The sequence below is a fragment of the Bipolaris oryzae genome (genome assembly GCF_000523455.1).
Source record: "Bipolaris oryzae ATCC 44560 unplaced genomic scaffold scaffold_10, whole genome shotgun sequence".
Classification (NCBI taxonomy): domain Eukaryota; kingdom Fungi; phylum Ascomycota; class Dothideomycetes; order Pleosporales; family Pleosporaceae; genus Bipolaris; species Bipolaris oryzae.
Genome location: NW_006911286.1, coordinates 210,387 through 234,237, shown reverse-complemented (window position 1 = coordinate 234,237; position 23,851 = coordinate 210,387). Strand labels below are relative to the sequence as shown.

The window sequence follows — 23,851 nt, the reverse complement described above, 5'->3', positions numbered from 1 at the left end:
TAACAAAAAAGCTGGACCCTGGCACTGGCACCACCGACGCCGCCGACGCGCCAATCACCCATGCTCACTCAACACCAACGCGTCGGCAGCTCGTCATAGCCAACATCACCATCCATAATGGCTTCAAAAATGTAACTCTGCCCTGCTGTTTCTCTCTTACAACTCACTAACACGTGCAGCGTCGTCGTCGGTGACGTCAACGGGCAATTCAAGACGGTCTTCCAGAAGCTGAGCGCACTGCACGCAAAGAACAACTTTGCTTTCGCCCTCATCGTAGGCAACTTATTTGCAGCCTCACCTGATGATGAAGATGCAGCTTCAGGTGACGTGCAGTCACTTGTCAATGGTCAAATCGACGTGCCGTTGCCGACCTACTTTGCTCTTGGCAGCAGTCCACTGCCACCAGCAGTCATCCAAAAGTTGGAATCTTCCAGTGATGAACTATGCCATAATCTCTTCTTCCTTGGCAAGCGGACTACTATGAAGACGTCTGAGGGTATCCGCATTGTCGCGCTAGGTGGCCGACTGGATGCGAACATCATTGCTGGCCAGTCCAAGGACAAGTACCCGCCTTTTTACAGCGAGACGGATGCCAAGATTTTGCGAGGAGCAACAACAGCTGATATCCTCATCACCAACGAGTGGCCAGAGGACATTCAGAAGCGTTCCAAAGTCGAATTCAACGCTGATGTCCAGCCAACCAGCCAGCAATGTATCGCCGATTTGGATGTGATATTGAAGCCCAAGTACCACTTCTCAACATCTGGCGGCACCTTTTACGAGCGAGAGCCATTCTTTCATCCACCCAGTGCTGAAACCGATAATCTCTATCCTGTAACGCGATTCATCAGTCTGGCTTCCTTTGGCAATCCCAATAAACAAAAGTGGATTTATGCCTTTTCTCTAGAGCCTTCTGCAAGCCATCCCGTCGCACCCCCGCCTGGCTCAACCGCTTGTCCTGTCGTCCTTTCGGAAAAGAAGCGAGTTGCACCCGAGTATCAAGAACAGCACCTAGTCTATGACGATGGAAACCGAGGCCGGAGGGGCAACAAGAGACGAAAGGGCGAGCCTCGAGGGCCCATTACCGCATCAGAATGCTTCTTTTGTTTGGCCAATGAAAACATTGCGACGCACTTGATAGCCTCGATTGGCGAGAACTCGTATTTGACTACTGCAAAAGGCCCTCTGCCAACTCCACAAACTTTTTCGAAACTCGGCTTTCCTTGCCACATGCTCATCATTCCATTTACACATCAGCCGACGCTGGGATCAATGGCAGAGGAGGAACGTCACGCGACATACGCAGAGATGCAACGATATCGGTGCGCAATGAACAGCATGCTCAAGTCTGTAGCAGATACCGACTATGGTTCAGTCACGTGGGAGGTCAGTAAATCTAGCTTGCCTCATACACACTGGCAATACCTCCCCGTAAGCGCCGATCTCATCAGCAAAGGACTTGTCGAGGCTGCATTCAAGGCATTGGCCGAGAACCTGCATTGGCCAAAATTTCAAAAAGAGGATGTAGGTGATGGAGTTGAAGAGACGAGCGACTTCTTCCGGGTCTTGGTGTGGGATCCAAAAGACGATCCGGAAAAGCAGACGAGCTACGTTATGCGCTTCGACGAAAAGATACGTTTCCACAACCAGTTTGGCCGAGAGGTGTTGGCCAAGTTATTGCGACTCGACCAGCGTGTCGACTGGAAGAATTGCGGACAGACGCAGCCTCAAGAAGAGCAGGATGTTGAAAGGTTCAAGGAGGCGTTTAAAGAGTTTGACTTTGCCGCATGATACCTATACTCAGGAAGTAACGTTGACGATGGAATCTCTCTCTCTCTCCGTCGACTCAACAAGGCCGTACTAAGGCGCGACGACCCGGCAGTCGGAGATTATCACTACATAATGTATACGCCCCGGAGTACGTCCGACCAAGCTTCAACAAGAGATTGGTTCGTAATGTATATATGTCACGCTACTAATGAAACATTGTCACGACGAAACGCAAGCCTAGCCAAGTCCCAAGACCCCGACGTCGCTGCGAATATACTCGAAACGGCAGTTCTGGCATCAAACTGTCCAATGCAGCACTAAAGGGTTGGCATACCAAGCTCCGGTGTCGCCATGGGTAATCAAGGCCTTATTTCCGGTTGCCCGAACAGCTCTCGTACGCTGGCCAGCAAATCCATTGCAGTATTCACCTCCGTACCAGCGTCTCAATTTAAACAAAACTTGAAGATTAGATGCAGGACAAACAACAATTATCTAAACATGGCTTCGATGCGCCAGACGCGCACCATTTCAGCATACGCAGCTTGGCATCTTCCTCTTGAGGCTAACATCCTTCTTCTTCCAGCCAAGGCCATCGCTTGGCTTTCACGTGTTTTGTAGAGCGCGGGACAGCAGCCAATGAGCAACATGACCCCCCACTCGACCACATCTGCAGTCATGCCCATGTTTCCTCCTTCAAGCCCCCTCATCTTTCACGTTGGCCATGTCTTATCATCCATTCGCTCCTTTTGCAGAACATCATGGGATCGTCCATGTTTCCGACCCGCACACGCCGGCGCCTTCCACACGGACACATTATCCTCATCTAGCAAGCACCCAATGACAAGGCGATACTGTTAGCGTACGCCCCCGGCCACGACCCTATCACACGTTGCGATAAGCCCACCTGCGCTCCCCATGCCCGCGTTTTCCGTAAACCCTTCCAGCACCTTATCCCTCTTGCACGCCTACACCAGTCATTGGCATTATCCTCCGTCTTACCATGCAGCCCCCAATACCGCACTACTCGTCTTTTGTCCCCTGAACAGGAAGGCAGCTCCATGACTTGGGGCCGCCAGAAGCAAGTTGCACTGCCGATCAGGTACGCTTTGCTCTAGTCGTCCGATGTCTCTAGATGAAGGACTATGCTTCAGCCGCTTACGACCCTTGCCGACCTGCCTTATTGGGTTTCGGTCAACGATCTTTGTGGGCGCGTGTTTGTTGTAGGTTTCGCTGATGGGGTTGTTCCGCGGTTACACCACTTTTTTTAGCTGGGCAAGTAAGAGTAGGTAGAGCGGGGGTGGGTAGGCGTGCGGTGCTTCATTGGTATTGGACCATGTTTTGTTTCGTTCTCTGGGACGGGAAGGGGAAGCGGAGAGGGCCGGGGCTAAAAGATGATGGTAGATAGGTTAGGATGGTAAGAAAAGAAAGGACTGGGTGGGGAACTTGTATATAAGATGGGTGGTGTTGTACGTACTGTTGTACCCATTGTGAATGACATCGGCTTCACTGTCGAGTGTCTCATACATCTGATTGCGGGGTTCATATCTCAATTGACATATCACTCTTTCTCTTCTCCCTATCCCCCTCAATCTAGACAAAGATGAAGACCTCCCTCCTCATCGTCGCAGTCTCCGCTGCCATCGCCTCCGCCGCCCCCGCCCCATCTAACCTCTCCGCCCGCGCTCCCCCCAACGTGCCCTCCAAGGCCGAAGCAACAACCCAACTCGCCGGCCTCACCGTCGCAGCCCAAGGCCCACAAACGGGATACTCTCGCGACCTGTTCCCCCACTGGATCACCCAATCCGGCACCTGCAACACGCGCGAGACGGTGCTCAAGCGCGATGGCACAAACGTCGTAACCAACGATGCGTGCTCCTCTGTCTCGGGCTCATGGTTTAGCCCGTACGACGGCGCGACATGGACGGCGGCGAGTGATGTCGATATCGACCATATGGTTCCATTGAGTAACGCTTGGAAGGTTAGTTTCTCCCCTCCCCCCCACCCCCAAATTCCACCGCCTCCCTCAAGAAACCCAAGAAGAAGGACGCAAGCTAACAAGGAAAAAAAATATTAGTCCGGCGCAGCATCCTGGACCACGGCCCGCCGCCAGGCTTTCGCCAACGACCTTACCAATCCCCAATTGCTTGCTGTCACCGACAATGTCAACCAAGCTAAGGGGGATAAGGGGCCAGAGGACTGGAAGCCCCCGCTAACGAGCTACTACTGCACGTACAGTAAGATGTGGATTAAGGTGAAGAGTGTGTATGGGTTGACGATTACGAGTGCGGAGAAGAGTGCGTTGACTAGTATGCTTGCGACGTGCTAGATGAGATGGTTATGAGGAAATGAATGAATTTTCTTTTTCATATATGAGAGAGAGTGAGAGAGAGAGTATGGATGGATCGATTGAGTTCTTGATTGTATATATGTGGGTTGGGGGAGGGGGGGTTTCACAGTGTATATATGAATTCCGGGTTTTCTCTATCGGTGAGATCGAGCCATCTGGGACGTAGTCAGAAATCGAGCTTTATTTTTATTTTTATTTTTGCAATACTTTTTTCCTTCTCGGTGGAGAGAGATTTCTGCTGTGGAAGGGGAGAGGATAACATTGGAAAGGGGGGAGGAGGAGAAGAAGAAGAAGGAAGAAAACTTACTCCTGATTCTCCAACTTGACATAATCGGGCGCCGCTCGAATCAGCGCCTTCTTCTTGTTCTGACGCACGCAGTAGAAATGGATGAAGGCGAGGATGCCGAGACATACGCCCCAGCAGACGATGATTGTGACTTCAGCGGGGACATAGCGGGGAGCGTCTGATGGGCGGAATGTTTGAGGGCCTAGAGAAAGTTTGAAAAAAATCGATGTTAGTTTTCATGTACGTATGTCGTTGGATACGTAATCGCTCCCTTTGATGCCAAAGGGGAAATCCTACTACATAAAAGGAGGGGGGGGAAACATACCTATGATATTCCCAACACAATACCCAATCAAAAACATAGCTGCTACACTCGTCTTCTTCGTATACCCCGCCACGTTACTCGCTATCAAGCTCAAGAGCGCCACAAACGGTGTGGGACTCGCCTGCGTGAGATAGTATCCTGCGAGGCGCCCCGAGTTGCTAGTCAGCGGTAAGGCGACAATGAGTAGCATGCCGAGGATAGCAGTAAGCAGGCCAATCATAGAGATGAGAATGCGGTTCCCGTATTTATCGCCGGCCCAGCCACAGGCAATCAGGAAGACGATTTCGACGGCGCCGCCCGGGGTACCGTATAAGAGGGATTGCTCGGGTGTGTAACCGAAGCCGACGATGAGTTGGGAGAAGAAGTTTGAGATGCCGCCTTTTTGTCTTTCCGTCAGCAAACAAACCACCACGAGTACGTAGTTACGAACGAGAGAGAGAGAGAAAAGATAGGCTTACCATTCGGAATATCAGCAATCAACGCATAAAAGAAAAACGCCCAACTCAACGGATCCATCAACGCCTCCTTCAACTGATACCACTTAAAATGCCGATTCCCCACCCCTTGCTTATTCACTCGTATCCGCTCAACCGCCAACACGCGATCCTCCTCGCTCAACCACCGACAATTGAGCTGGTTATCAGGTACTATCCACAGAAAAGCCACGCCGCAGCACGTCGTCAGCAGGCCGGTGGTTAAGAAGACAATCTTCCAGGGTTCAATCGAGGTACCGAGTTTGCGGCACCCGACAGCGATGCCGTAGGCGAGGCACCCACCGAAGATTTGCGCGAACCCGTTGAAGCTGAACCAGATGGCGGTTCGGGAGCCTTGCTCGGCAGTTGTGTACCATTGGGATGTGAAGAGAGCGAAGCCAGGAGTTACCTTTTTTTTTAAAAAAAAAAAAAGTAGTCAGTACTTAGTTAGGACAGCTTTTTGAAAAAAAAAAAGAGTTAAAACTTGGGGGGGAGGGAGGGGGGGATTGTTTTTTTTCTCTTTGGAGAAAGGGGGGAAAGAAAAAAATAACAACTTACAGCAGCTTCAAAGACACCCAGGAAAAACCGAATAGCCACCGCTCCCGAAAAATTCGACACAGCCGCGAAGCAGGAGAGAATGATGCCCCAGATTATAATATTAAAGGCGGCTGGAAGAAGAAGAAAAAAAAATGCAATTTAGCAATCATCGTTAAAACTCTGGATATATATCTCCATTTTTTTTTTGATTTCAGATTTCAAGAGTGAAAGAGAAAGAAAGAGAGAGATGTACGGAAGGAAAATAAGTTAAAAAAAAAAACTTAAAAAACTTACAATACTTGCCCAAGGGCAACACCTGCAACAACCTCGACGTCGGATACTCCCACGCTATGTAGCCAAAGTAAAACATGCTTCCGAGCCAGGAATACTGGTCGCCTGTGAGATTGATACCGGATTTCAGGGGGTTGTCTGAAGGAGGGAGTTTGAGGCCCATGATGCTGGCGTAGGAGAGAGTTGTTTTGTCCAGGTAGTTGAGGCCGTAGACGAGGCACATGATCTGTACTCGTTATATTAATAAGAGGTGTAAGGGGGGGGGGTGGATGAGAAGAGGCGTACAGGCATCAAATGCCAATCAATTTTCCTTAACAAAGCTTTTTTCTTCTCCTCGGTGAGTTCGATGACTTGGCCTTGCATGCCTTCAAAGGCTTTCATGGCTGTGTCGGCATCGTGAGAGTGCTTGAGGAGTTTCTCTGCTACTTTGCCCTTTGGTACAGGGAGATCTTGTACCACTGCATCTTTCTCTATATCCGCGGTTGGAGGCAGCGGGGCTGCGGCTGCGGATGCCATGGCGGCTGGAATGTTATGTATCGTTGCCCGCTTCTTACTCTCTTTTTATTTGCCCCAAACTATATACTCCTGAGGGACAGAGACAAGCAAGGAGAAATGGATGAGATGGCGTGCGGAGACACAAGGGACAAATCGACGTCAATTAAAAAAGAAAAAGAAGAGAAACGACTACATCGCACTTATGTAAACCCAACCAAAGCGAGTGCCCGCAGATCCAACCGTCTCTTCCTCTCTCTCTCTCTCTCTCCCGCGCCTCCAACTTTCCTTTTCGGGGAGTGTGGCTATTGGAGTCCCCCCCCGTTGGAGCACCGCCCGTTGCTCTTTTTACCCGTCTATCAAGCCCACAGCCCACTTTTGTTGCTTGTCCATGATAAGATAAAAGCTTGTGGCCCGCCACTCCCTTCTCATGCTACCGCGGCAGCGGGATAAGAGCGGGCTTCCTTCTTTTTTTTTGCCAGTCATCTAATCGCCTTAAATCGTGTAATCATCCGATTGTAACGTTCCCTCGGCGAAGGCGCAAGGGAAAAAAAAAGCCGACGTTATCGTAATCGTGGCATTGCGGGGTAGAAAAGCGTACGTGCGTGCGTGTGTGTCGCTGATCGCCCGCCCGCGGAAAAATCCGGGTCGAAGAGCGATTGAATAAGTTGATACAACTGTAGATACATGGTTACATGATAGCCCACTAGACGGGCGCCTTTACTATATGAGGAAGCTGGCGTTTCGGGAATTCCAGATTGGGGAGGCACGACATGCTTCAGTGGTGGAGAATGTGGGTTATTGGGGGGGAAAGGGAAGGAGGAAGCATGGAAGTCAAGGTGATTGATTGGATTCGGGAGCTGTTACGAAAGCGGGGAAAAGGCATGATTGATAGTGGGTAGAGGATGGGGCGAATGCAATGCGTGTCATGTCAGTGCAAGTAGCGCCGTAGCAAAAGAGAGAGAGAGAGAGAGCTTATCATGAGCGGCGCCCATCTCCGCGCGACAAAAACTAAGCATGAAAACAAGTTTAAAACTCTAAAATAAGCGCGGGCGCACGCACGCACACACGCACACACGCAAGCACACGACACAACTTCAAGACACTAGGATAGGGAGGCCACTCTTGGCATGAACCATTGCATTGCAACTAGGAAACTCTCTTCTTTTTTTCTCCAAAAAAAGCAACACTCGCTGTGCGAAACCCCATAGTAATAACCATGCTTTGCTTGCGAACAAGACTCGTTGGAAGAAAAACGCCAGGCTGGTAACACAAGCCAATGCTCTAAATCCACACTTTGTCCCTGCCCATCTAGGCCCCCATCCTAAACTTTGGATGGTAGCCGTACACAACCTTGCAAACGCCGCCCTGATGCAGTTTCGTAAAATGCTTTGAAACGACAGTTTCCCTTTGATTCGGGAACAAAGAAAAAGAAGCGAATAAATGAATAAGAAAAAAAAGCCGCGAGTAAATCGTCACGCGTGATAAATAGATAAGCAGAGAAGCGAAGACACAGTCTGTGATCCGAGAGAGCAAAAGACGCTACTACGATCGGACAAAGACGCTATTGAGCTTGTTCAGTGCGCTGCTATCGGCAGCTGTGCTGTTCTTGGCAAGTCGTTCTGGGGCCAGATCGCGGGGAAATCTCGATGCAGTGTTTGGGCTACGGCTGCCAGAGCGGCTGGTGCTTTGATTGTCCTTGGTCTGGATGTCGCCATTGAGCAGCGAGTCGAGTGTTGGCAGCGGTCTCGATGGTGGCGGTGCTGATGTGGTAGTAGGGGCGCCGCTAGGCTCTGATGGGCGAGGATCCAACTTGTCAGAAGTCTCTGGGGTTGGTGGCCTATTGGCACCGGCCGAGGCGGCGGCGGCGGCACCATTGATGGCTGGCAGCTGTGGGCCCTGCTCGGGAATGGATTGTGCAGGTGCTGGTGGAGGAGCAGGCGCGCCGACTCGCTGCAGATGTTGCTGACGTTGAGCGTGGTCGGCGGCTGACGGAGTGCGCAATGGAGGTGTCGTCATGTACTGCTGAGCAGCGTGAGCAGCGTGCGCTGCATAGGCGGGGTGCTGCATCAGCATGGGATGGTGACCTTGGGGAGCGTGAGGATGTGCGATTGGCGGCGGCGCGCGGTCAAAGACATGGGCCTGGGGGTGATATTGGGGCTGTGCATAGACTACGCCGGGATAGAAGTAAGGGTGCTGTGGGTAGTACGCGTGTAATGGAGAAGAGCCATTCGGAGGCGTAGGAGGATAGATGGGAACCGCATACATGGGCGCGACAGGGCCGCCGCGTGTGTAGGGCGAAGAGGGGGCCATGCTGTGGCCTGGAGCATTGTATGGGGAACCTGGCATGGGACCGCGAGTGACGGCAGGCACGGATTGGGTCTCGTTTACTGCAGACTCGGGGTACATGTTCTTGGGGGGTCGGATGTGTCGCAGCTGGGCGTCGTTTGTGGGCTGGGGGAGGTTGTTGGAGTTTGATCGCGAGTAGTAGCTGATGAGGTGGAGATGCTGTCCGCTCTGTGTAGTGATGCTGAAAGACTGCTTCATCAGACCGTCGGGCTTGTATCGGTAACCGTCTGGACCCTCGCCCTCGGAGTCTCCGTTTGCTGAGCCGTCTGGCGACTTTCCGCTCGCGCGCTTTGCTACGGGCGGAGTGGGCACAGCGCTGCCTCCTCGCTTGCCCTCCATTTCTCGGTATGTGAGGAAGCTGCCAGAGACGCGGCTGGCGCTCCATGATTTTCCGTCTGTCCATCGTCTCATTCCGGCCTCACGCTCGTCCCACACGAATACCGAGCCGGACTTGATCTGCTGGCGCTCCTTTTCGGACAAGCGACGTTGGACGCGCGGTAATATGCCAATGCGGCAGGCCTCGAACAGAATGATGGCATCGTTGGGGGTGCGGACATGGCCGTGGTAGGTCTCCATGGCAGTGGTGGTGGCCGTAGTAACAGGGATAGTGATGGTGTGTATGTGTCTGTGTCTGTGTCTGTGTGGGTTGTGGCGTGTGGTAGCAAGAGGGTACCGTAGTAAAGCGAGGTCAGTGCCTCATGGGTGTCTTTGGGGTCAATGTCAGTTTGTGGGTGGTGGCAGGTAGGGATTAAGTACAAGTTGCAGTGGAGAGAGTAGGTGCAGGGTACCCGGCAACGTCGGGACAAGGTGAGAGTAGGCATAAAAGCTAGTACAATGCCTGACCCCGGAGTGGAGGTAGCGTACAAGTGGGCGAGGCTAGCTAGTAGGCGAGACGAAACAAGAGACAGAGACTTACGGGAGGACGTGCGACTGCAACAGTGACTGTGACAAGGCGTGTGTGTGTGTGTGTGTGTGCGAGGAGGAGGGTATGCAAGTGTGTGTGGGTGTGGGTGTGGCTGTGCGGTCAGATCAAGGCTGGCCGGGTGTTGGATGGAAGGCTAGCGAGGTGAAACGAAGCCGGGGAGGCAGAGTCAGGATGAGTGGGCGTGGGTGGGTAATGGGGAGTGGATGGACAGCAGGTCGAGGAGATGAGGAGAACAGGAAAAAAAGGCGAAACTTTTGCAAAAGCCATGAGCAGTCATCTGGGCTCATGTACTTGCTCACGGGCAGGGCAGGACAGGGCAGGACAGGGCAGCGCAGGCTTGGGCCCCAGAAATGACTTTTGGCCCTTTCTCGGCGTTGGGATGGCGTCTCTGGATCGCCCGCCGCGCGTGGAGTGGCGGCTGATAGCGAAATAAGGCCCACAAGCAGCCGAGACAAGCTTTGCTCGGAGGCCGCTGACTGTGCTGACTGGGTGCGAGGGGGGATGCGTGTGCTGGGGGGGTATATAGGTATGTGTGTACACAGTAAGTAAGTGGTGTGTACTAAGTAGATGGGGTATGTAGTCGTGTGCGTGGGGATGCTCTGTTCATGGATGGCCCTAGAAAAGAGTAGCAGCGCGAATGCTCACAAACACACTCGAGGAAATGACGCGCCCAGCCTGCCACGGCTGCCACGGCTCTGGTGGTCAGCGCCACGGGCATCGGCCGGCCAAGCTTTAACTCTAAACGAATCTTTATTTTCGACAAGCCTTCAGCCGCTTGGCAGGCCCAGTCGTGACAGTCCGGCAATCCGTCTTGTCGTGCTTGGCTGGTCGAAGCGGACGCTGCCCCAATCTACCAAGCACAGCCAAGGCGTTCCAACCGCCTGTGTCTGGCCATTCCACGCCCGAGTCGTCCATGGCGTCCTTGGCCCTCTGCCCACAAGACGCCCCAAAACCCGCCCGCTCTGCTCGGCGCCCTTGGGGCTGGCAATCAACCTGCCGCTCTCCGTTGTGGCCTACGTGGAGCTTTGGCACCACCCAACCGACCACTACGCACTGCCCACTGCCCACTGCCCATGGCTGCTCGCCATTACTTATCAACTCCACTCCAAACGTAATCAAGCCCCAGTCTCACTCAGCCTGCACCACCCGCCGCCGCCCCAAATACAAACACACTCGCCCGCCCAATGACATCAAGCTTAGTGCATGCCGTTTAAGCTTACCACCGTGCCACGCCCATACCAAACCCAAACACACGGTAACCCAGCCCGTCTCTCTGCCCTCCACATGACATGCCCATGCCTGTGCCCATGTCTGTGCCTGTGCTCGCCCACAATCTCCTGCATTTCGCCCGCGCCTGATCGTCGCTCTTCAACACTACTTACTCTTACTACTATACTACTCTAACCAAGTATCCTTTTACATGCACACATAATTAATCCCCCCCTTCCAATTCACTTGTGCAATCCCTCTCCCCCCTCCCCCTCAGCTCACCTACCCTCCCTACCATCACTGGCCTCCACAGCGCCACGGCACCTAGCGTCTCAGCTGCCCTAGACAGACAAAGGCCCGAATTGGCCTTTATTGGCACTGGGTCACACTCAAGCCAGCCAAGACACACACAAACACTCCCGTCGACTTTGGCACCACCAGCCAAGATGCCACCCACCAACGCTTCCTCCTGCTCTTTCCGCTGCCTGATTCCACCATTCCACCATTCAACCACCCCTTCCCCTCATCCGATTCGCCAACATGCCGCGTCATCCGGCTTCCCTCCCAAGCCCGCCCAGCGTTGGCTTCTCCACCCCCCTCCTCTTTTCGTGCGCTTGTCCTAAACTCCCCGATTGTCCATACTTACACATACGTAACAAGCCCACTACTGCTACAAGCAAGAAACCCAACTGCCTATCTATCCGTTCGCATCCGCTACAATCACACCATTTCCAGCTTACACCGCAACTCTCTCTTATTTTTGCTTCTTTGGCCCCATCCATACAGGCTACTAAAATCAGCCCGTTTTCCGATTCGCTTAACAACTACTGGGGGGGGGGTGCTGTTAGAACAAGGCACTAGTCGACTTAGCCAGCGTAAGCAGATAAGGTTGGTTCGTAAACATTAAGCATAATTCTCTGGCCCGCTTTGTTCCCTAGGCTATTTTCCAGCCCTCTTCCCCCTCTTTCTCTCTCAGCTCTCTCTCTCTCTCCCCCCCAGAACAAGCGGTGGCAAAACAGCACACGCCCACCGCGCAAAAGCCACTGGTTGTGCTAGCGTAAGAGGAATGTGTAATATGTGACATGTGATATGTCCCTACTCTGCAACAAAAAAAAATACTCCATGAATCGTATCGCATAGACCAAGCGTAAAATATCCAACTCCGTACATCGGCTTTGTCGGCGCAACCCCACCCAAAAAAAAAGCCACACAGACTGAAATCATGCGAATACATGCCCGCTCAGCTCAGCTCAGCCTGTGCAGGCAGTAGTAGCAGCAGCAGTAGCATCAGCCGCCACACACACACCCGACGCTGCCTTATGCAAACCCTTCCCTTTCCACCTCACCTCTTCCTTTTCCCGTTTCCCGCCGCATAAACACACTCATCTCCCATCTCCCTCTATCTCTTCCTCCCCCAAACCGCTTACTTTCCACATACCCCTACATTCCACTCTCTCCGTTCCACATCCAACCACAGAGACCCACCCTTGCCCTCGTATAAGTAAACCCCAGGCCGCACAATCCATTTTCAGACCCAAGTTATAAAAAAAAAAGGAGTTACAAAACGGCCCAAGATGACCTTTTTGCTCCCCGTTCTCCCTCTAAACTACGTGATTGCGAGTAATCCCCGTAACGTTAAAGTCAGAGATGATGGTGTTTTTTTTATTATAAAAAAAGTAAAGTATATCGGCTAGGATAACTTGATACTTATTACTACTACTACTGCTACTTACGGCTGCAGGGGCCCGAATTACGTCTTTTTTTTCTAAAAAAAAAATAGCAACAACAACATCCCGGGCGTGAATGTATTAGAGAGTCAATAAGGTAGGGATTTGGGGGGGGGGGATTGGGGGTGTGAAGCCGAGGCAAAGTTGAATTTTTATATTAGTTAGCCTTATAAACATACGATGGGTTTCCCTTGGCCCCGTTTTTTTTTGTTTTTTTTTCCTCCTCCATTCCTTCGTTATGCCCTTTTTGCGTTTAACTCTTGAGCGAGCTTCCCCCCTACCCCCTCCCCTTGCGTATATGAATTTATCCGGTTGGACTTTCCTAGCGTGTAAATGTTGGGTTAGGTAATATGTATGTATGTATGTGGACTAAGAGGATTTAGATGAAATCAACCCCGGGGAGAATTGGGGGGGGAGGGGGAAGCTATTTTATTCTAGTTTGTTTGCTTTCTTTTAAAAAGGAAAACACTTTTCTATCGGGAAATAAGATAAGTCCGTAGTGTAGGTGTGAGATATATATATTGCTGCAGCTTGGCGATGGGATGAATGGATGGATGAATGAATGGGTGTGCAAAGTGAAATTACGGGGGACTCCCGATGCGACTATTATTACTACTAGTTACGGGAAGTTTGCGACATGATTGGCATTGTCGGACTTTTGCAAGCAAATAAATTTCGAGGCGTTGGGCTTACTGTGTTCGATCTGACACATACGCACATATGTTCCTCACCCGCGTGTATATTTTTTTTGCGTAATGCTGAGTGTGAGGGACGAAAAAAAAAGGGGGGGCTGTGTAAACACTGCATAAGACGCTGAGAGGCGAAGAAGGAAATGGCGTCTTGGATTTTATTGGATCGATATAGGCACATGTCTTGTCTCTCTTCTTGTCCGAGGTTTCGGAATTCCCTTTTTGTTCGCCGTGTAGGGTCTCGGGGTCTTGGATGCTTACATTGGATTACGTAGGCTAAGAAGTTCGCGTTAGCAATAGCGTCTGCCTAGAGAGAGAGAGAGAGAGAGAGATCCAAGGGATTAAAAAAAGCGATTCATGGGGATTGTGAAATAGGCGTGATCTAAAAGGGGAATATTGTAGCCCGTTTTTTGGAATATGAGATAGGGGTATCAAGGATAGACGTTGAAGCAAACATTCTCTTCCAAACTGACCATTGAACTCTGGTTACCGCGATGCGCAGTATGACTAAGAAAAAGCTCCAAACCTTAATGCCCAGATTGTGAGATGCCAAGCAGCCCAAACTGTATATGCATTGAATCGTGAGTTATAAATTAGTGTTTCAAAGGCGATCACACTACAAGGATGGCCAAATGCTTATTTTTGTTTTCCCTCCAGTCCCTATTTTCCTTTCTCTCCTTTTTTAGTAATGGATTGTTCGTGTCACTACTGTGATTGGACTAGCGTGTATTGAGCCACGATCGTATAATAGAATTATCATTTTGGGGGGGGCGCTTCGATATTTTGTTTGATTTGCAGGAGGACTTTGGGTTAGCGCTGATATGAGATTGCGTACATACACACCTGCTGTATTTGTGTACATATGCACGTGCATGGGGCTTTTTTGTTGAATTTTTGTGAGGAGAAAAAAGATTCCTCGTGCTATACGACAAAGTTTGAGAAATAGGGAAGGTTACTCGAAGAGGTATGCGTGGAATTGACAAGCAATATCAAGGCTGAACTTTGATATGGAAAACCGTTGAGGTACTATATAGTTCAGCCCAGTACTTCTAGTGGGAGATAACAGGGAATGGAAAGTGAAGATAAAAGAGGGTATGTGAAACATGTGATAAGAAGTCGCTAGGTAGGGAGATAAGAGACTTTGAAGATTACTTCACTCACTCTCCCCCCCCCCCCCCCCCCCTACTCCTTCACAGCCTTCAACCTAATCATCAGCCCCGGCTTCTTCCAAAGCGTAAACACCTTCTGTGCTGCCATCCAATCACTCTCTTTATCCACAAGCTCAAGATCAAACGAGAAAAGGACGCAAGTAATGACAAGACGGAGTTCGGCCCAAGCGAGACTATTCCTCAAGTTAGCTTTATTTCTCTTCAACGATTCTCAGGTAGGAAGAAAATAGAGACGAGACATACTTCTTCCCAATACAATTCCTCGGTCCAAAACTAAACGGATTCCATCCCTCCTTTTTATCCCCACTATACTCTGCATTCGCGCCCTCAAGCCATCGTTCCGGCACAAACGCGTCTGGGTCTTTGAAATGGCGCGAGGAATGGTACATGGCATATTGACTAACATACACCGAAGTACCTCCTGGAATGTAGTGTCCCGAGATGTTGCCTCCGCCTTGTGGAGCAACGCGCGGGAAACCAGTGGGGACAGGGGGATATATACGCAGCGTTTCCTGGATGCAAGCGGTGAGATAAGGGAGCTGCGCGGCTTTTTCCGCATTAATGTCTGCGAGAGAGGTGAATGCGGAGCGGATTTCTTGTACTATCTTGGCATAAACATCTGGGTGTCGGAGGATGAAAAAAGTGAATCCAGATAGTGTTGTAGCAGTTGTCTCGCTGCCGGCAGTCAGAAACGTAACGGCGTTTGCATCCATTTCGGCGCGCGATAATCGCTTCTCTTCGCTGACGTGGTTGCGCATGAGCTGGCCGAAGAAATCCGGCTTGTCGTCGTCGCCGTTTTCAATCTGTGCGAGGCGCTCCGATACTTTGGCTGAGGCTTTGAGACTGAATTGGCGGCGGCGCTCTTCGCTCTGCCTGGTGTCCTGAAAGATGTTGCGAGCCCAATCGTAGAATCCTACAAAGCCGTACTTGCGCGTCGACATTATGCTGGCCACGCTTGTCGCGCTGTAGACTAGGTCAATCCATTCGTGGTTCTCCGAGTCGCGCAGGCAGTAGAGAGATTCGCCAAAGGCCAGGTCGGCGATGATGTCAAAGGTTGTGTAGTCTGTTTTACACGTAGTGACTCAGTTTGTATATCCCTTTTTTTAAGACTTGCAAAAAAGGTTGAAAATACTCACTGTACCAGCGAACAATGTCCATGACTTCGCCTCGTGCAGCATGCTCACCCATACGCTGAACAAGCAAATCAACATAGCCTCGGAGAAGAGATTCCTGCTGTCGAAGCGACTTTTCACTAAACAAGTGCGAGAGGTTACGGCGCTGGCGAGAGTGAGCTTCTTCGTCGGCGCTGATCATAGACCGTACGCCAGCGATGGGTTTGGGGCTATTTCATGAAAGTACTCTTGTCAGTAATCTTACTACTCATATCTACAAACCACACAGTTGATATGATACTTACTACCACGCGTGGTCTTTCAGGTATGCTCCTGTACCCTTGTACTTGCCCGTGCGGAAGCCGTAAATGTCAGACCAGGCAGTATCTGCCGAAGTAAATGAGACCTCATTCGGAGCCACGCGAACCGCGTCTCCATATTTTTCGTGCAGCTGCGTGATCCATTCGGAAAGTTCGCCATTGCGCGTCCTGATTACATATGGGAGAGGACCGGCCCGCGCGAGAAGAGGTCCAGGAACGTGTCGGAGTGGGTGGAAGAATAGATTATATATGCCACATCCCAGGACGTAAATGGCAATCTGCGTTGAACGTTATTCATATGCTTTTCCTTTGATTATGTGCAGATACAGCACGTGACAAGTAGAAGGGGGAAAATAAACCATCCCACTTACCGAAGCCAGAAAGATCCCAGCTGAAAACACAATCCCGCTCGCACTCACCACCTCGAACCCCACGCGATCAGAGATAGTCTCAAGAAACATCTTTACCCCGAAAAATTCTCGTCAAATTCAAGGAAGATGTATTTCCCGACTACCCATCTCACAGCCAAAAAAAAGCACACCAACCTAGGCAAATGCGTGTGTGATGCAAGGACTCTTTAATACCACTTTATACCTATTTATAAACCCTGAACCGACTAGCAGTAGCTAAGAAAGAAAAAAAAAAGTGCAACCGAGCAACCGAACAAATACTCCAGACCCCGCCCCTTGTACACACACTCCGTATTTGTCTCAAATACACAAAAGATCTACTGTACATATGCAAGAAGTAAATGCCAACGGGACGTATCGGACCAGCGCACCAATCCCCCCCAAGTGCTGGTTCTAGAAACTTGGTCACGTACATAGTAACCCCGGTCCATGTTCCCCCCACCCTCCCCTCCTCCTCCTCCTTCTCCTCCTCCCCTCCCGCAAAAGCTGAAGCAAGAAAAATAAATAAATATGTATGTGTAAGCAGGTTTAGCGTGTCTAACATACGTAACTCGTGCGTAATTCCTGCATGACAAGAAGAGAAGGGGATTTGCTCTTCACTCGTTCATACGTATTGGTTTTTCTTATTAGCTGATCTGCGCGTGTGTATAATAGTGGTTACCGCCAAACGCAGATGCTTTAACAACGGCTTATGGGCGGCGGTGAGAACAAATAAAGTAAAGTAATAAGTAAAAAAAAAGCGGGTTTTCGGCCGAGCAAGGGCGATCGACGGACCGTTGAGCCTCTCGGTGGCATCCGGCTTTGTTCGGTGGAAATGTACTGACTATTCGCATTTGAGTAGTAAGTAAAGTAGTGGATTTTTAGGCGCCTACATATCTAAAAGAACTGTGGGGCTCTCAAAGAAAACATGTTTCTGGGGTGTTTTTTTTGTTGGGTTTTGCAAAGCAGAGCTGAAAGAGGTGTGGTTGCCCTTTTTTTTCTTGCGTTGCTGTTGTGAGATGCAGCTGGTGAGGGGGTGGCTACTACTAAGGGCTTGGTGGGATGGGTAGCGTGTGGTTCGAGAGAGGATTACCCCGCTGTGTACGAATGCATGGTTTTCGGTACGGGAATGGGGGAAATAGCTTTGGTCTGGCATGTGAACCACCGAAATGGATAATGGTGACTTGAGCAACGTGGAAGAGGTGGAGAGAGGTTAGTGGTGTGGAGCCTGGTTGGGTCTTGCATATGGCTTGATGTGCAACAAGGAGCTTTAGTATAGTAGTATATCGGGTCAGCAGGAGCGATGCCAGTCTATCCTCTCTCAATGTACTTACGCAGATATCTGAACATCGTCTTTTCATTCCATGTACACGGCAGTTGCCTCGGCCCGTCAAACTTTATTTCCCTCATCCCTACCAGTAAACCCAGGCCCGTCAGTCAGCTGCATGCATATCCAAAATCGATCATATGCCGAACTTGTACCAATGTGCTGCAATTATACTCAATTTATCATCTCAAAGAGTATTGAGAGAAGTGCCTAAGAAAGGAGAGGGATTTCATGTTCATCTCCTCATTCCGATATCCTCAAAAGAAAAATCCCACATAATTCCCAATCCGTCGTCAAGTAACTTCCTGTATTTCTTCCCACGCCAAACGGGCAATCCGAACAGCCACCTCTTCCCATAAACCCAACACCATACCCACTCTCTATCTTGTCAACCTCCTCGATCCACTTCCACTTTCACAAAAAGTCAGCAAAACATTCACATCTTTAACCCCCAGCACCAGCACCGGCACCAGCACCAATCTCACCCTCCCCTCCCCCTAAAAAAGAAAATCAAACTCACCTCTTCTCCGTCGCCGCATTCCACGTCTTAACAAACGCCTTCTGCGTCCTATCCGTATACTTCTCCGCACTAACCTCCCTCACCCCAACCCTCGCCCCATCTTTCGTAAAGACGACGTTTTTCTTCTCCATATGCTTAGTTCCGCGCTCGGCTAGTTCTTCAGAGTAGAGGAAGATCTGTGCATTCATCATCAGCAATCAGCTTATATATATATGTCCACTTTACGAAATTTTCTGATTTCGCAGTAGTCGGGCGCGCAGGCGAGCCGATGGCATGCTCGCTTGCGATCGCTTGCGCTCAACATGCGGGGTTTGGCAGTTGACGCGATAAGAAGAACAAGGGGGGAAAAAGGCGTACTTGATACCCAACCCATCCCAACCCAGCAACAACGGCAAAGAGGATAAACAGCGGAATCAGATTCGTGGCACCCATGATTTCTTTTTTTTAACTGGATCGAGTCGAGTGGAGAACAATAAAAGTGGCTCGTGTGAGGGCGCGGGCGCAGACGCAGGCGGTGGGGGGAAGTAAAGTGACGTGGTACGCGCGCGAACTGGAAAGCAAGTGACTCGAGAGAGCGTGTGTGTGCGTGCAGAGAACGGTGGGCGCGGGGGGGCGTGGCGCGCGGGGTGATGCGTCGAGCGAGTGAGAGCGAGCGAACGAACGAACAAACGAGCGATCGAAAAAACGAGTGGAAGACGTTAAGTAGCTGAGAATACAACAAACAGTATGTTAAAGCGAGATACACCAAGCTTCTTATTCAAGTGGCGTAAAGGCTTACACACTTCGTCCGAAAAAAAAAAGATCGTGGCTCAGCGCACCACACCTTTTTGTTAAAATTACTTTCAAGGGGGGAGGGCAAGTGGGTGGAAAGGGGAAATAACGCGCTCCATTTTACCTTAACATGGCGCAGTCTATGCCTCCCCAGACGCTGCTGAAACCCTGGATTGCGACGGTAGTCAGCTCTTAGCGTCGAGTGTGTGGTCGGCCCGCACCCGATCTATCCGGGCATTCTCATCGTTCGTCCGCTTGGCGGTGATTATCTTTATTTCGCGGGCATGGGGGGAAGGCCGGGAGCCATTTGTTTGACGGTGTATAATATCATGCTGTAGATGTTGTCTTGGATCAGGTAATCACATGGACCCTGGTGTATGCGCCTCAAGAGGGATCACACGAACTTGTGCGCAGGACGGGGAGGGTCACGATACGAGACGCCCCCGTATATATATACTTTTGTGGTACTTGCCGGGAATGTGATCGCGATGTTTCTTGACATGACATCTCTTTTTTTTGCGCTTTTTTCTTATTGATATCTGAATGACTCTTCAGAAAAAACAGCATTTTTCAAGGAAACATGGGTCCACATGTGAGAACATGTCTCCTCGCCAGAACCAGGACCTGTGCACTACTGAGTCCAAACTTGGTGCCGATAACTGAGAGCCGACCAAACAGCCAGTCGCGTTGCTCTTGTGGTACGCTCTCTGCGTTTGCTGCGACGTACAGTGGCCAGACTAACGAGTATCCACCAAAGGCTTCTGCGGCTGTAAAAACTGTCAGTACGCTGGAAAGCCTATCCTAGGTAATGTCTCAAACACTCACCGTTTTGTTCTTGACCCGTCTCCTTGGCCAAGGGCTGGAGCTCATAGCTCATATGGAAAGGCACGCATGCACTAATCTCATCCACCATTGTTTGAATGACAAACACACTCTTGTTCCATGCCTGATCTTTTTCTGAAAAGTCACCACCAGAACTCAGCCAGGTTATGCAAGCCATGATGACCCGGCGACAAAATATTCTACACACGCGGTAGTCATTCATGATACTCGCCAGTGGCACATCGTGATACACATGCTGCTCGCCCGGCCACTTCTCTGCCAAGGTAATATCCTCAGGCGCCAGTGTCTCATTGGATATGCTGATAATGCGGTGTTTCCATTCCGATGGCAGTGTGCGGTACCATTCTTCAAGGTTCCCATCGACTGTTTGTGCGAAATCGAGTATCTGCTTGGCCTCGGATTCATACCGGGGGTCATACGGCATAGACGTGAGGGTATTGGCACGGGCGCGAAGATTAGGTAGGTCAATGCAGATGAGTGTCAACCGGTTGGCAGCGTTTTCATCACTGAACTCGCCAGTGCCAAGCCATCCTGCCGCACCGGGAAAAGACTCGATGGGCTTGGATCGCTGCACACAGCTTGTAATCTACATTCACTCAGTTGCCGATCCCAAAGGGTAGAGTATGGGGGTCTTACCATCATTGTGCGCACTGCACGAAATATAGCATGAGACATGGGGTCGTTGAATTGCTCCGTTCCTCTTAATTTTGTCAATGCGACAGCTCCGTCGACATGATTCCCCCATGCTCTGATAGTATCATCGGTACTCATGATCGTCTGCAGGTTGTCAGATAAGCTCATTCGTCCATCGACTCGAAACACGAATCGAATCAAGCCTCACGACTTACTTCATACAGAGAGAACATGAGTATAGCAAGCACTGTCTCATCGCTCTTGGACATCTTGGGATCTCGAAGATCTTCGTGTAGCTTCTTGATGGCTTTGCCGTAGGTGGATACAGCTTCGCGGAGGAGCCGGTGTCGACCAGGATACTGACCACATGTTGCCATTGCAACAGCATCAGTGGCGAGGTGCAGTACAGATGAGGGACGGGCACGGTTATAAAGGGGGACCAAGTACTCGAGAAAGCCTCTTGTACTCTCAGCCTGTTGCGGCAGGGTAATGAAGTTTTTGAAGAAAAAGGGCACGGCTTCGCATTCTGGGGAGAGGAAGATGGTGCTTGGGACTGTGTTTTCAAAGTTCCAGATGAATTTCTCGAAGTCGAATGACTTATCCAAGGATTGCGAAGGTGTTGTAGGGCTGGACAGTGCTAGTAGCTGCTGTGATTGGATCGAGTCTGATCGCTTTTGCGACTTTGATTTTGCCCTCCTAGAGCCCTCACTTCGTTGGAGCGCATTGTCTACTGGCCACGCCTCGAACGTTGAAGATGGTGACCTGATAAGATCAGCTGGGTTCTCGTCCTGTGCGAATCACAAAGCAGCAGACAGTCGACACTGACAGAAAGACAATGGCATCCAAGCACATGATGGAGCTGATTGGTGCGGGCTGTATCACTAGTGGTTCGGTCTAATACATACAGATATGGAGAAGTTTGCGAGCTGGAACTCCCAGTACTACTACTTGACCGAGTAGTCCCGGGGGATTTCCGCGCCTTCTTTGCCATTGCCTTGTTCTCGTCCCGGAAAACCAGATCGAAATCGTCTGGATATCCTGGACACACACGGGCTGATTTCTTGCAGTTGCCACATGTCGGCCGTTTTTCGTCGCACTGGGTAAGGTTAGCGGACGGGCTAGAGTGTACGTAAAAGCGGTTGCGGTTACTCGCAAAGGATTGCCTGGACCCTTGGTGGTATGGAAAGAGAAATGGTTGCGAGGAGAAGATACATACCTTTATTCGGCGGGTCTTGCACATGCCACACCCACGGCTCGGCTTACCGGTATAAACCATGGTTGTATAAGAGCAATCGACGAGACGTAACAAAGATAAGAAACAGTCTTGTCCTGACACTTGGGCGCAATCCAATACTAGTTTTTTTTGTTTGTTCTGGCAGGCCTGACTATAAGCGAATTGTCAATGGAGCAGTGATGTGCCTGAATCGACGTCTGGTGACACTGCCCCTAAAGCGTACGACTACTATTAAATCTCCGTCACCACTAAATTGCAGCAGGCGTCGTCAAGTGACGAAACTTGGATAAGGTTCTGAGCAGGCGGAGGTTCAGCGCTGCGACGACCGAGGCACGCAGCAGCCGGCTCGAAGAATCGAGTTTCATACGGTGGTCAGGACGGCCATGCGTGCGGGCAATGCGAGGTCTTGAGCCCTAGGGCAGGATTTCGCGATCGGACGGCTGGAGATGCAAGGAGACAAGATAGACTGGCCAATGGGGAGGGCCGGAGGCGTAAGTTCACACCAGGAACAGCATCTTCAAGACGGCAGATGGAAACATTGGCATTCCGAATCGACGGACAAGTGCGCACCGAAAGTCCATGACCGAAAATGCGGTTGGTGGTCGATGTGTTTTCTCGCAAGCAATACCAGATGCGGCCTAGGGCGGCAACGAAAACAGTGGCGCAGCTGCGTGGCCGTGTTGGTCGCATTGCTTGCTGGGCGTCTTGAAAAGGAGCGCCATGTCACTTGAGTGTTTTAATCTTGCTGCCTGGCCTTTTGTGTGTGCGTGCATGTGTAGGCACTTCACTGGCGCGACCCTGCCGCGTCACACTCTGCCGCCTCTGCAGCAAAGGGCGACGATATCTAATGACGAGATGATACAGAAATGACCGGAATGCGAGGAACGAGAGAGTGAGTCGGGCCAAGCAAGGGAGGGAAAAAAGAGCAGGCACATGGGTGAGGAGGGCTGGTTGGGGTCAAAACAAAGGGCGAGTCGGAAACTCAGAGAGCTCCGAGGCAACGCACCCAGCGAAGAGGAGGCAGAGGGGTCCCTTCCCTGAAACTCAGGACGCGCCTTCCGATTCCAACTCTGACGGCAGTCACGATATCTTGGCTATGCGACGTCAATATTGCTCTGGAATGCTCACTTGTGCGCCTGTTTCCGAGCGTCATCTTGGCCTGCAGTCGTGGTGGTCAGTCATCAAGTCAGACTGCAAACAGAGCAGCTCAGAACTGGAGCCGAGTTCCGGTCACAATGTTGAGGGCGCCCAACATGATGCGGATGATTTACGGTGGGAGAGGAGAGGGTGAAAAGTCCGCCGGAAGTACCGGACACAGTATTCAAGCACGAGGCATGTATTTTGGAAGAAGCAGACGAGATGAAGGCGTCTTGTGCATGGCTATGGGGTTGCATGTCATTGCAATGAGTCGACTCTCGAGCGATGTACCGTGCTTTGACAGGAATCCAAGTCACGTGACGCACATGTGAGCGGTCCTTGTGAGCATACAGTACAAGCAACAGCAGCAGGTCGAAGCGGTCACGTGGGCTTGCTTGGTAACGGCTTGCCGTGGGCAAGTGCAAGGCTTGATTCAAGGCGAGATAGCGGCGGGCATGCGAAATTAGCAGGAAATTACTTCGGATAAACCGTTCTAGATCCCAGCCTTAACACGGCACTGACATGGCAAGGAGCAGCTAAGCGAAAGTGAGTGTATAGAGATTAATGAATAGCATGTTATACCACGACTGTGCAAGAGGGAACCGGACAAGGCGATTGTATCCATCTGTGTACGTAGTAGTAGGGAAAAAAAGAAAAGAAAAGGGAGCAATGAAAAGGCGGACTTGACAGGCGCGTGGCCAGGGCTGTGATGGATGCAGGGCCTGATGGCGGCAAAGGGACTGGCCCAGCGGGACTCTGACTCTGGCTGGCGGCTGAGAGATCGCGTGGTCCAGGCGACGATGAAGGGGGGGTGAAGGGCATTGGACGGGCGATTTCCATGTACTCTAGGCCCTAAGCAACGACCACCAAGACACACGAGCTGACGGGAGTGTCTTGGCCAGGTGAAAAGCCTGCTGGTTGGTCATTGCATGCTATTGTTGCTGCTATTACTGACTTGCTGCTGCCGCCAGCGGAT

The 23,851-nt window shown here is 51.0% G+C and overlaps 8 protein-coding genes across 8 annotated transcripts; 2 read left to right on the top strand and 6 right to left on the bottom strand.

The window, feature by feature from the left end:
• Positions 1-117: 117 nt before the first annotated feature.
• COCMIDRAFT_1473 (uncharacterized protein) lies at positions 118-1,791 on the top strand (the record flags this gene model as incomplete). The annotated part of the gene is made up of 2 exons (XM_007685428.1): positions 118-131; positions 180-1,791. The coding sequence occupies 2 exons, from the start codon at positions 118-120 to the stop codon at positions 1,789-1,791; spliced, it is 1,626 nt and encodes a 541-aa protein (XP_007683618.1).
• A 1,579-nt stretch (positions 1,792-3,370) lies between these two features.
• Positions 3,371-4,096, top strand: COCMIDRAFT_1472 (uncharacterized protein; the record flags this gene model as incomplete). The annotated part of the gene is made up of 2 exons (XM_007685427.1): positions 3,371-3,748; positions 3,845-4,096. The coding sequence occupies 2 exons, from the start codon at positions 3,371-3,373 to the stop codon at positions 4,094-4,096; spliced, it is 630 nt and encodes a 209-aa protein (XP_007683617.1).
• A 124-nt stretch (positions 4,097-4,220) lies between these two features.
• Positions 4,221-6,545, bottom strand: COCMIDRAFT_83730 (uncharacterized protein; the record flags this gene model as incomplete). Its single annotated transcript, XM_007685507.1, has 7 exons — positions 4,221-4,272; positions 4,425-4,605; positions 4,729-5,106; positions 5,187-5,610; positions 5,760-5,869; positions 6,033-6,255; positions 6,315-6,545. 7 exons carry the CDS (start codon positions 6,543-6,545, stop codon positions 4,221-4,223), a joined length of 1,599 nt encoding a protein of 532 aa, XP_007683697.1.
• Positions 6,546-8,066: 1,521 nt separating this feature from the next.
• On the bottom strand, positions 8,067-9,446 carry COCMIDRAFT_83750 (uncharacterized protein; the record flags this gene model as incomplete). The annotated part of the gene is made up of 1 exon (XM_007685506.1): positions 8,067-9,446. One exon carries the CDS (start codon positions 9,444-9,446, stop codon positions 8,067-8,069), a length of 1,380 nt encoding a protein of 459 aa, XP_007683696.1.
• Positions 9,447-9,899: 453 nt separating this feature from the next.
• On the bottom strand, positions 9,900-10,513 carry COCMIDRAFT_32857 (uncharacterized protein; the record flags this gene model as incomplete). Its single annotated transcript, XM_007685463.1, has 3 exons — positions 9,900-10,072; positions 10,119-10,305; positions 10,445-10,513. 3 exons carry the CDS (start codon positions 10,511-10,513, stop codon positions 9,900-9,902), a joined length of 429 nt encoding a protein of 142 aa, XP_007683653.1.
• Positions 10,514-14,602: 4,089 nt separating this feature from the next.
• COCMIDRAFT_32856 (uncharacterized protein) lies at positions 14,603-16,482 on the bottom strand (the record flags this gene model as incomplete). Its single annotated transcript, XM_007685462.1, has 5 exons — positions 14,603-14,762; positions 14,833-15,652; positions 15,726-15,931; positions 16,007-16,299; positions 16,393-16,482. 5 exons carry the CDS (start codon positions 16,480-16,482, stop codon positions 14,603-14,605), a joined length of 1,569 nt encoding a protein of 522 aa, XP_007683652.1.
• A 1,771-nt stretch (positions 16,483-18,253) lies between these two features.
• COCMIDRAFT_1468 (uncharacterized protein) lies at positions 18,254-18,689 on the bottom strand (the record flags this gene model as incomplete). Its single annotated transcript, XM_007685426.1, has 2 exons — positions 18,254-18,433; positions 18,615-18,689. The coding sequence occupies 2 exons, from the start codon at positions 18,687-18,689 to the stop codon at positions 18,254-18,256; spliced, it is 255 nt and encodes an 84-aa protein (XP_007683616.1).
• Positions 18,690-19,598: 909 nt separating this feature from the next.
• On the bottom strand, positions 19,599-21,780 carry COCMIDRAFT_83594 (uncharacterized protein; the record flags this gene model as incomplete). The annotated part of the gene is made up of 6 exons (XM_007685505.1): positions 19,599-19,795; positions 19,854-20,457; positions 20,508-20,648; positions 20,720-21,286; positions 21,406-21,600; positions 21,721-21,780. 6 exons carry the CDS (start codon positions 21,778-21,780, stop codon positions 19,599-19,601), a joined length of 1,764 nt encoding a protein of 587 aa, XP_007683695.1.
• Between the last annotated feature and the right edge of the window lie 2,071 nt (positions 21,781-23,851).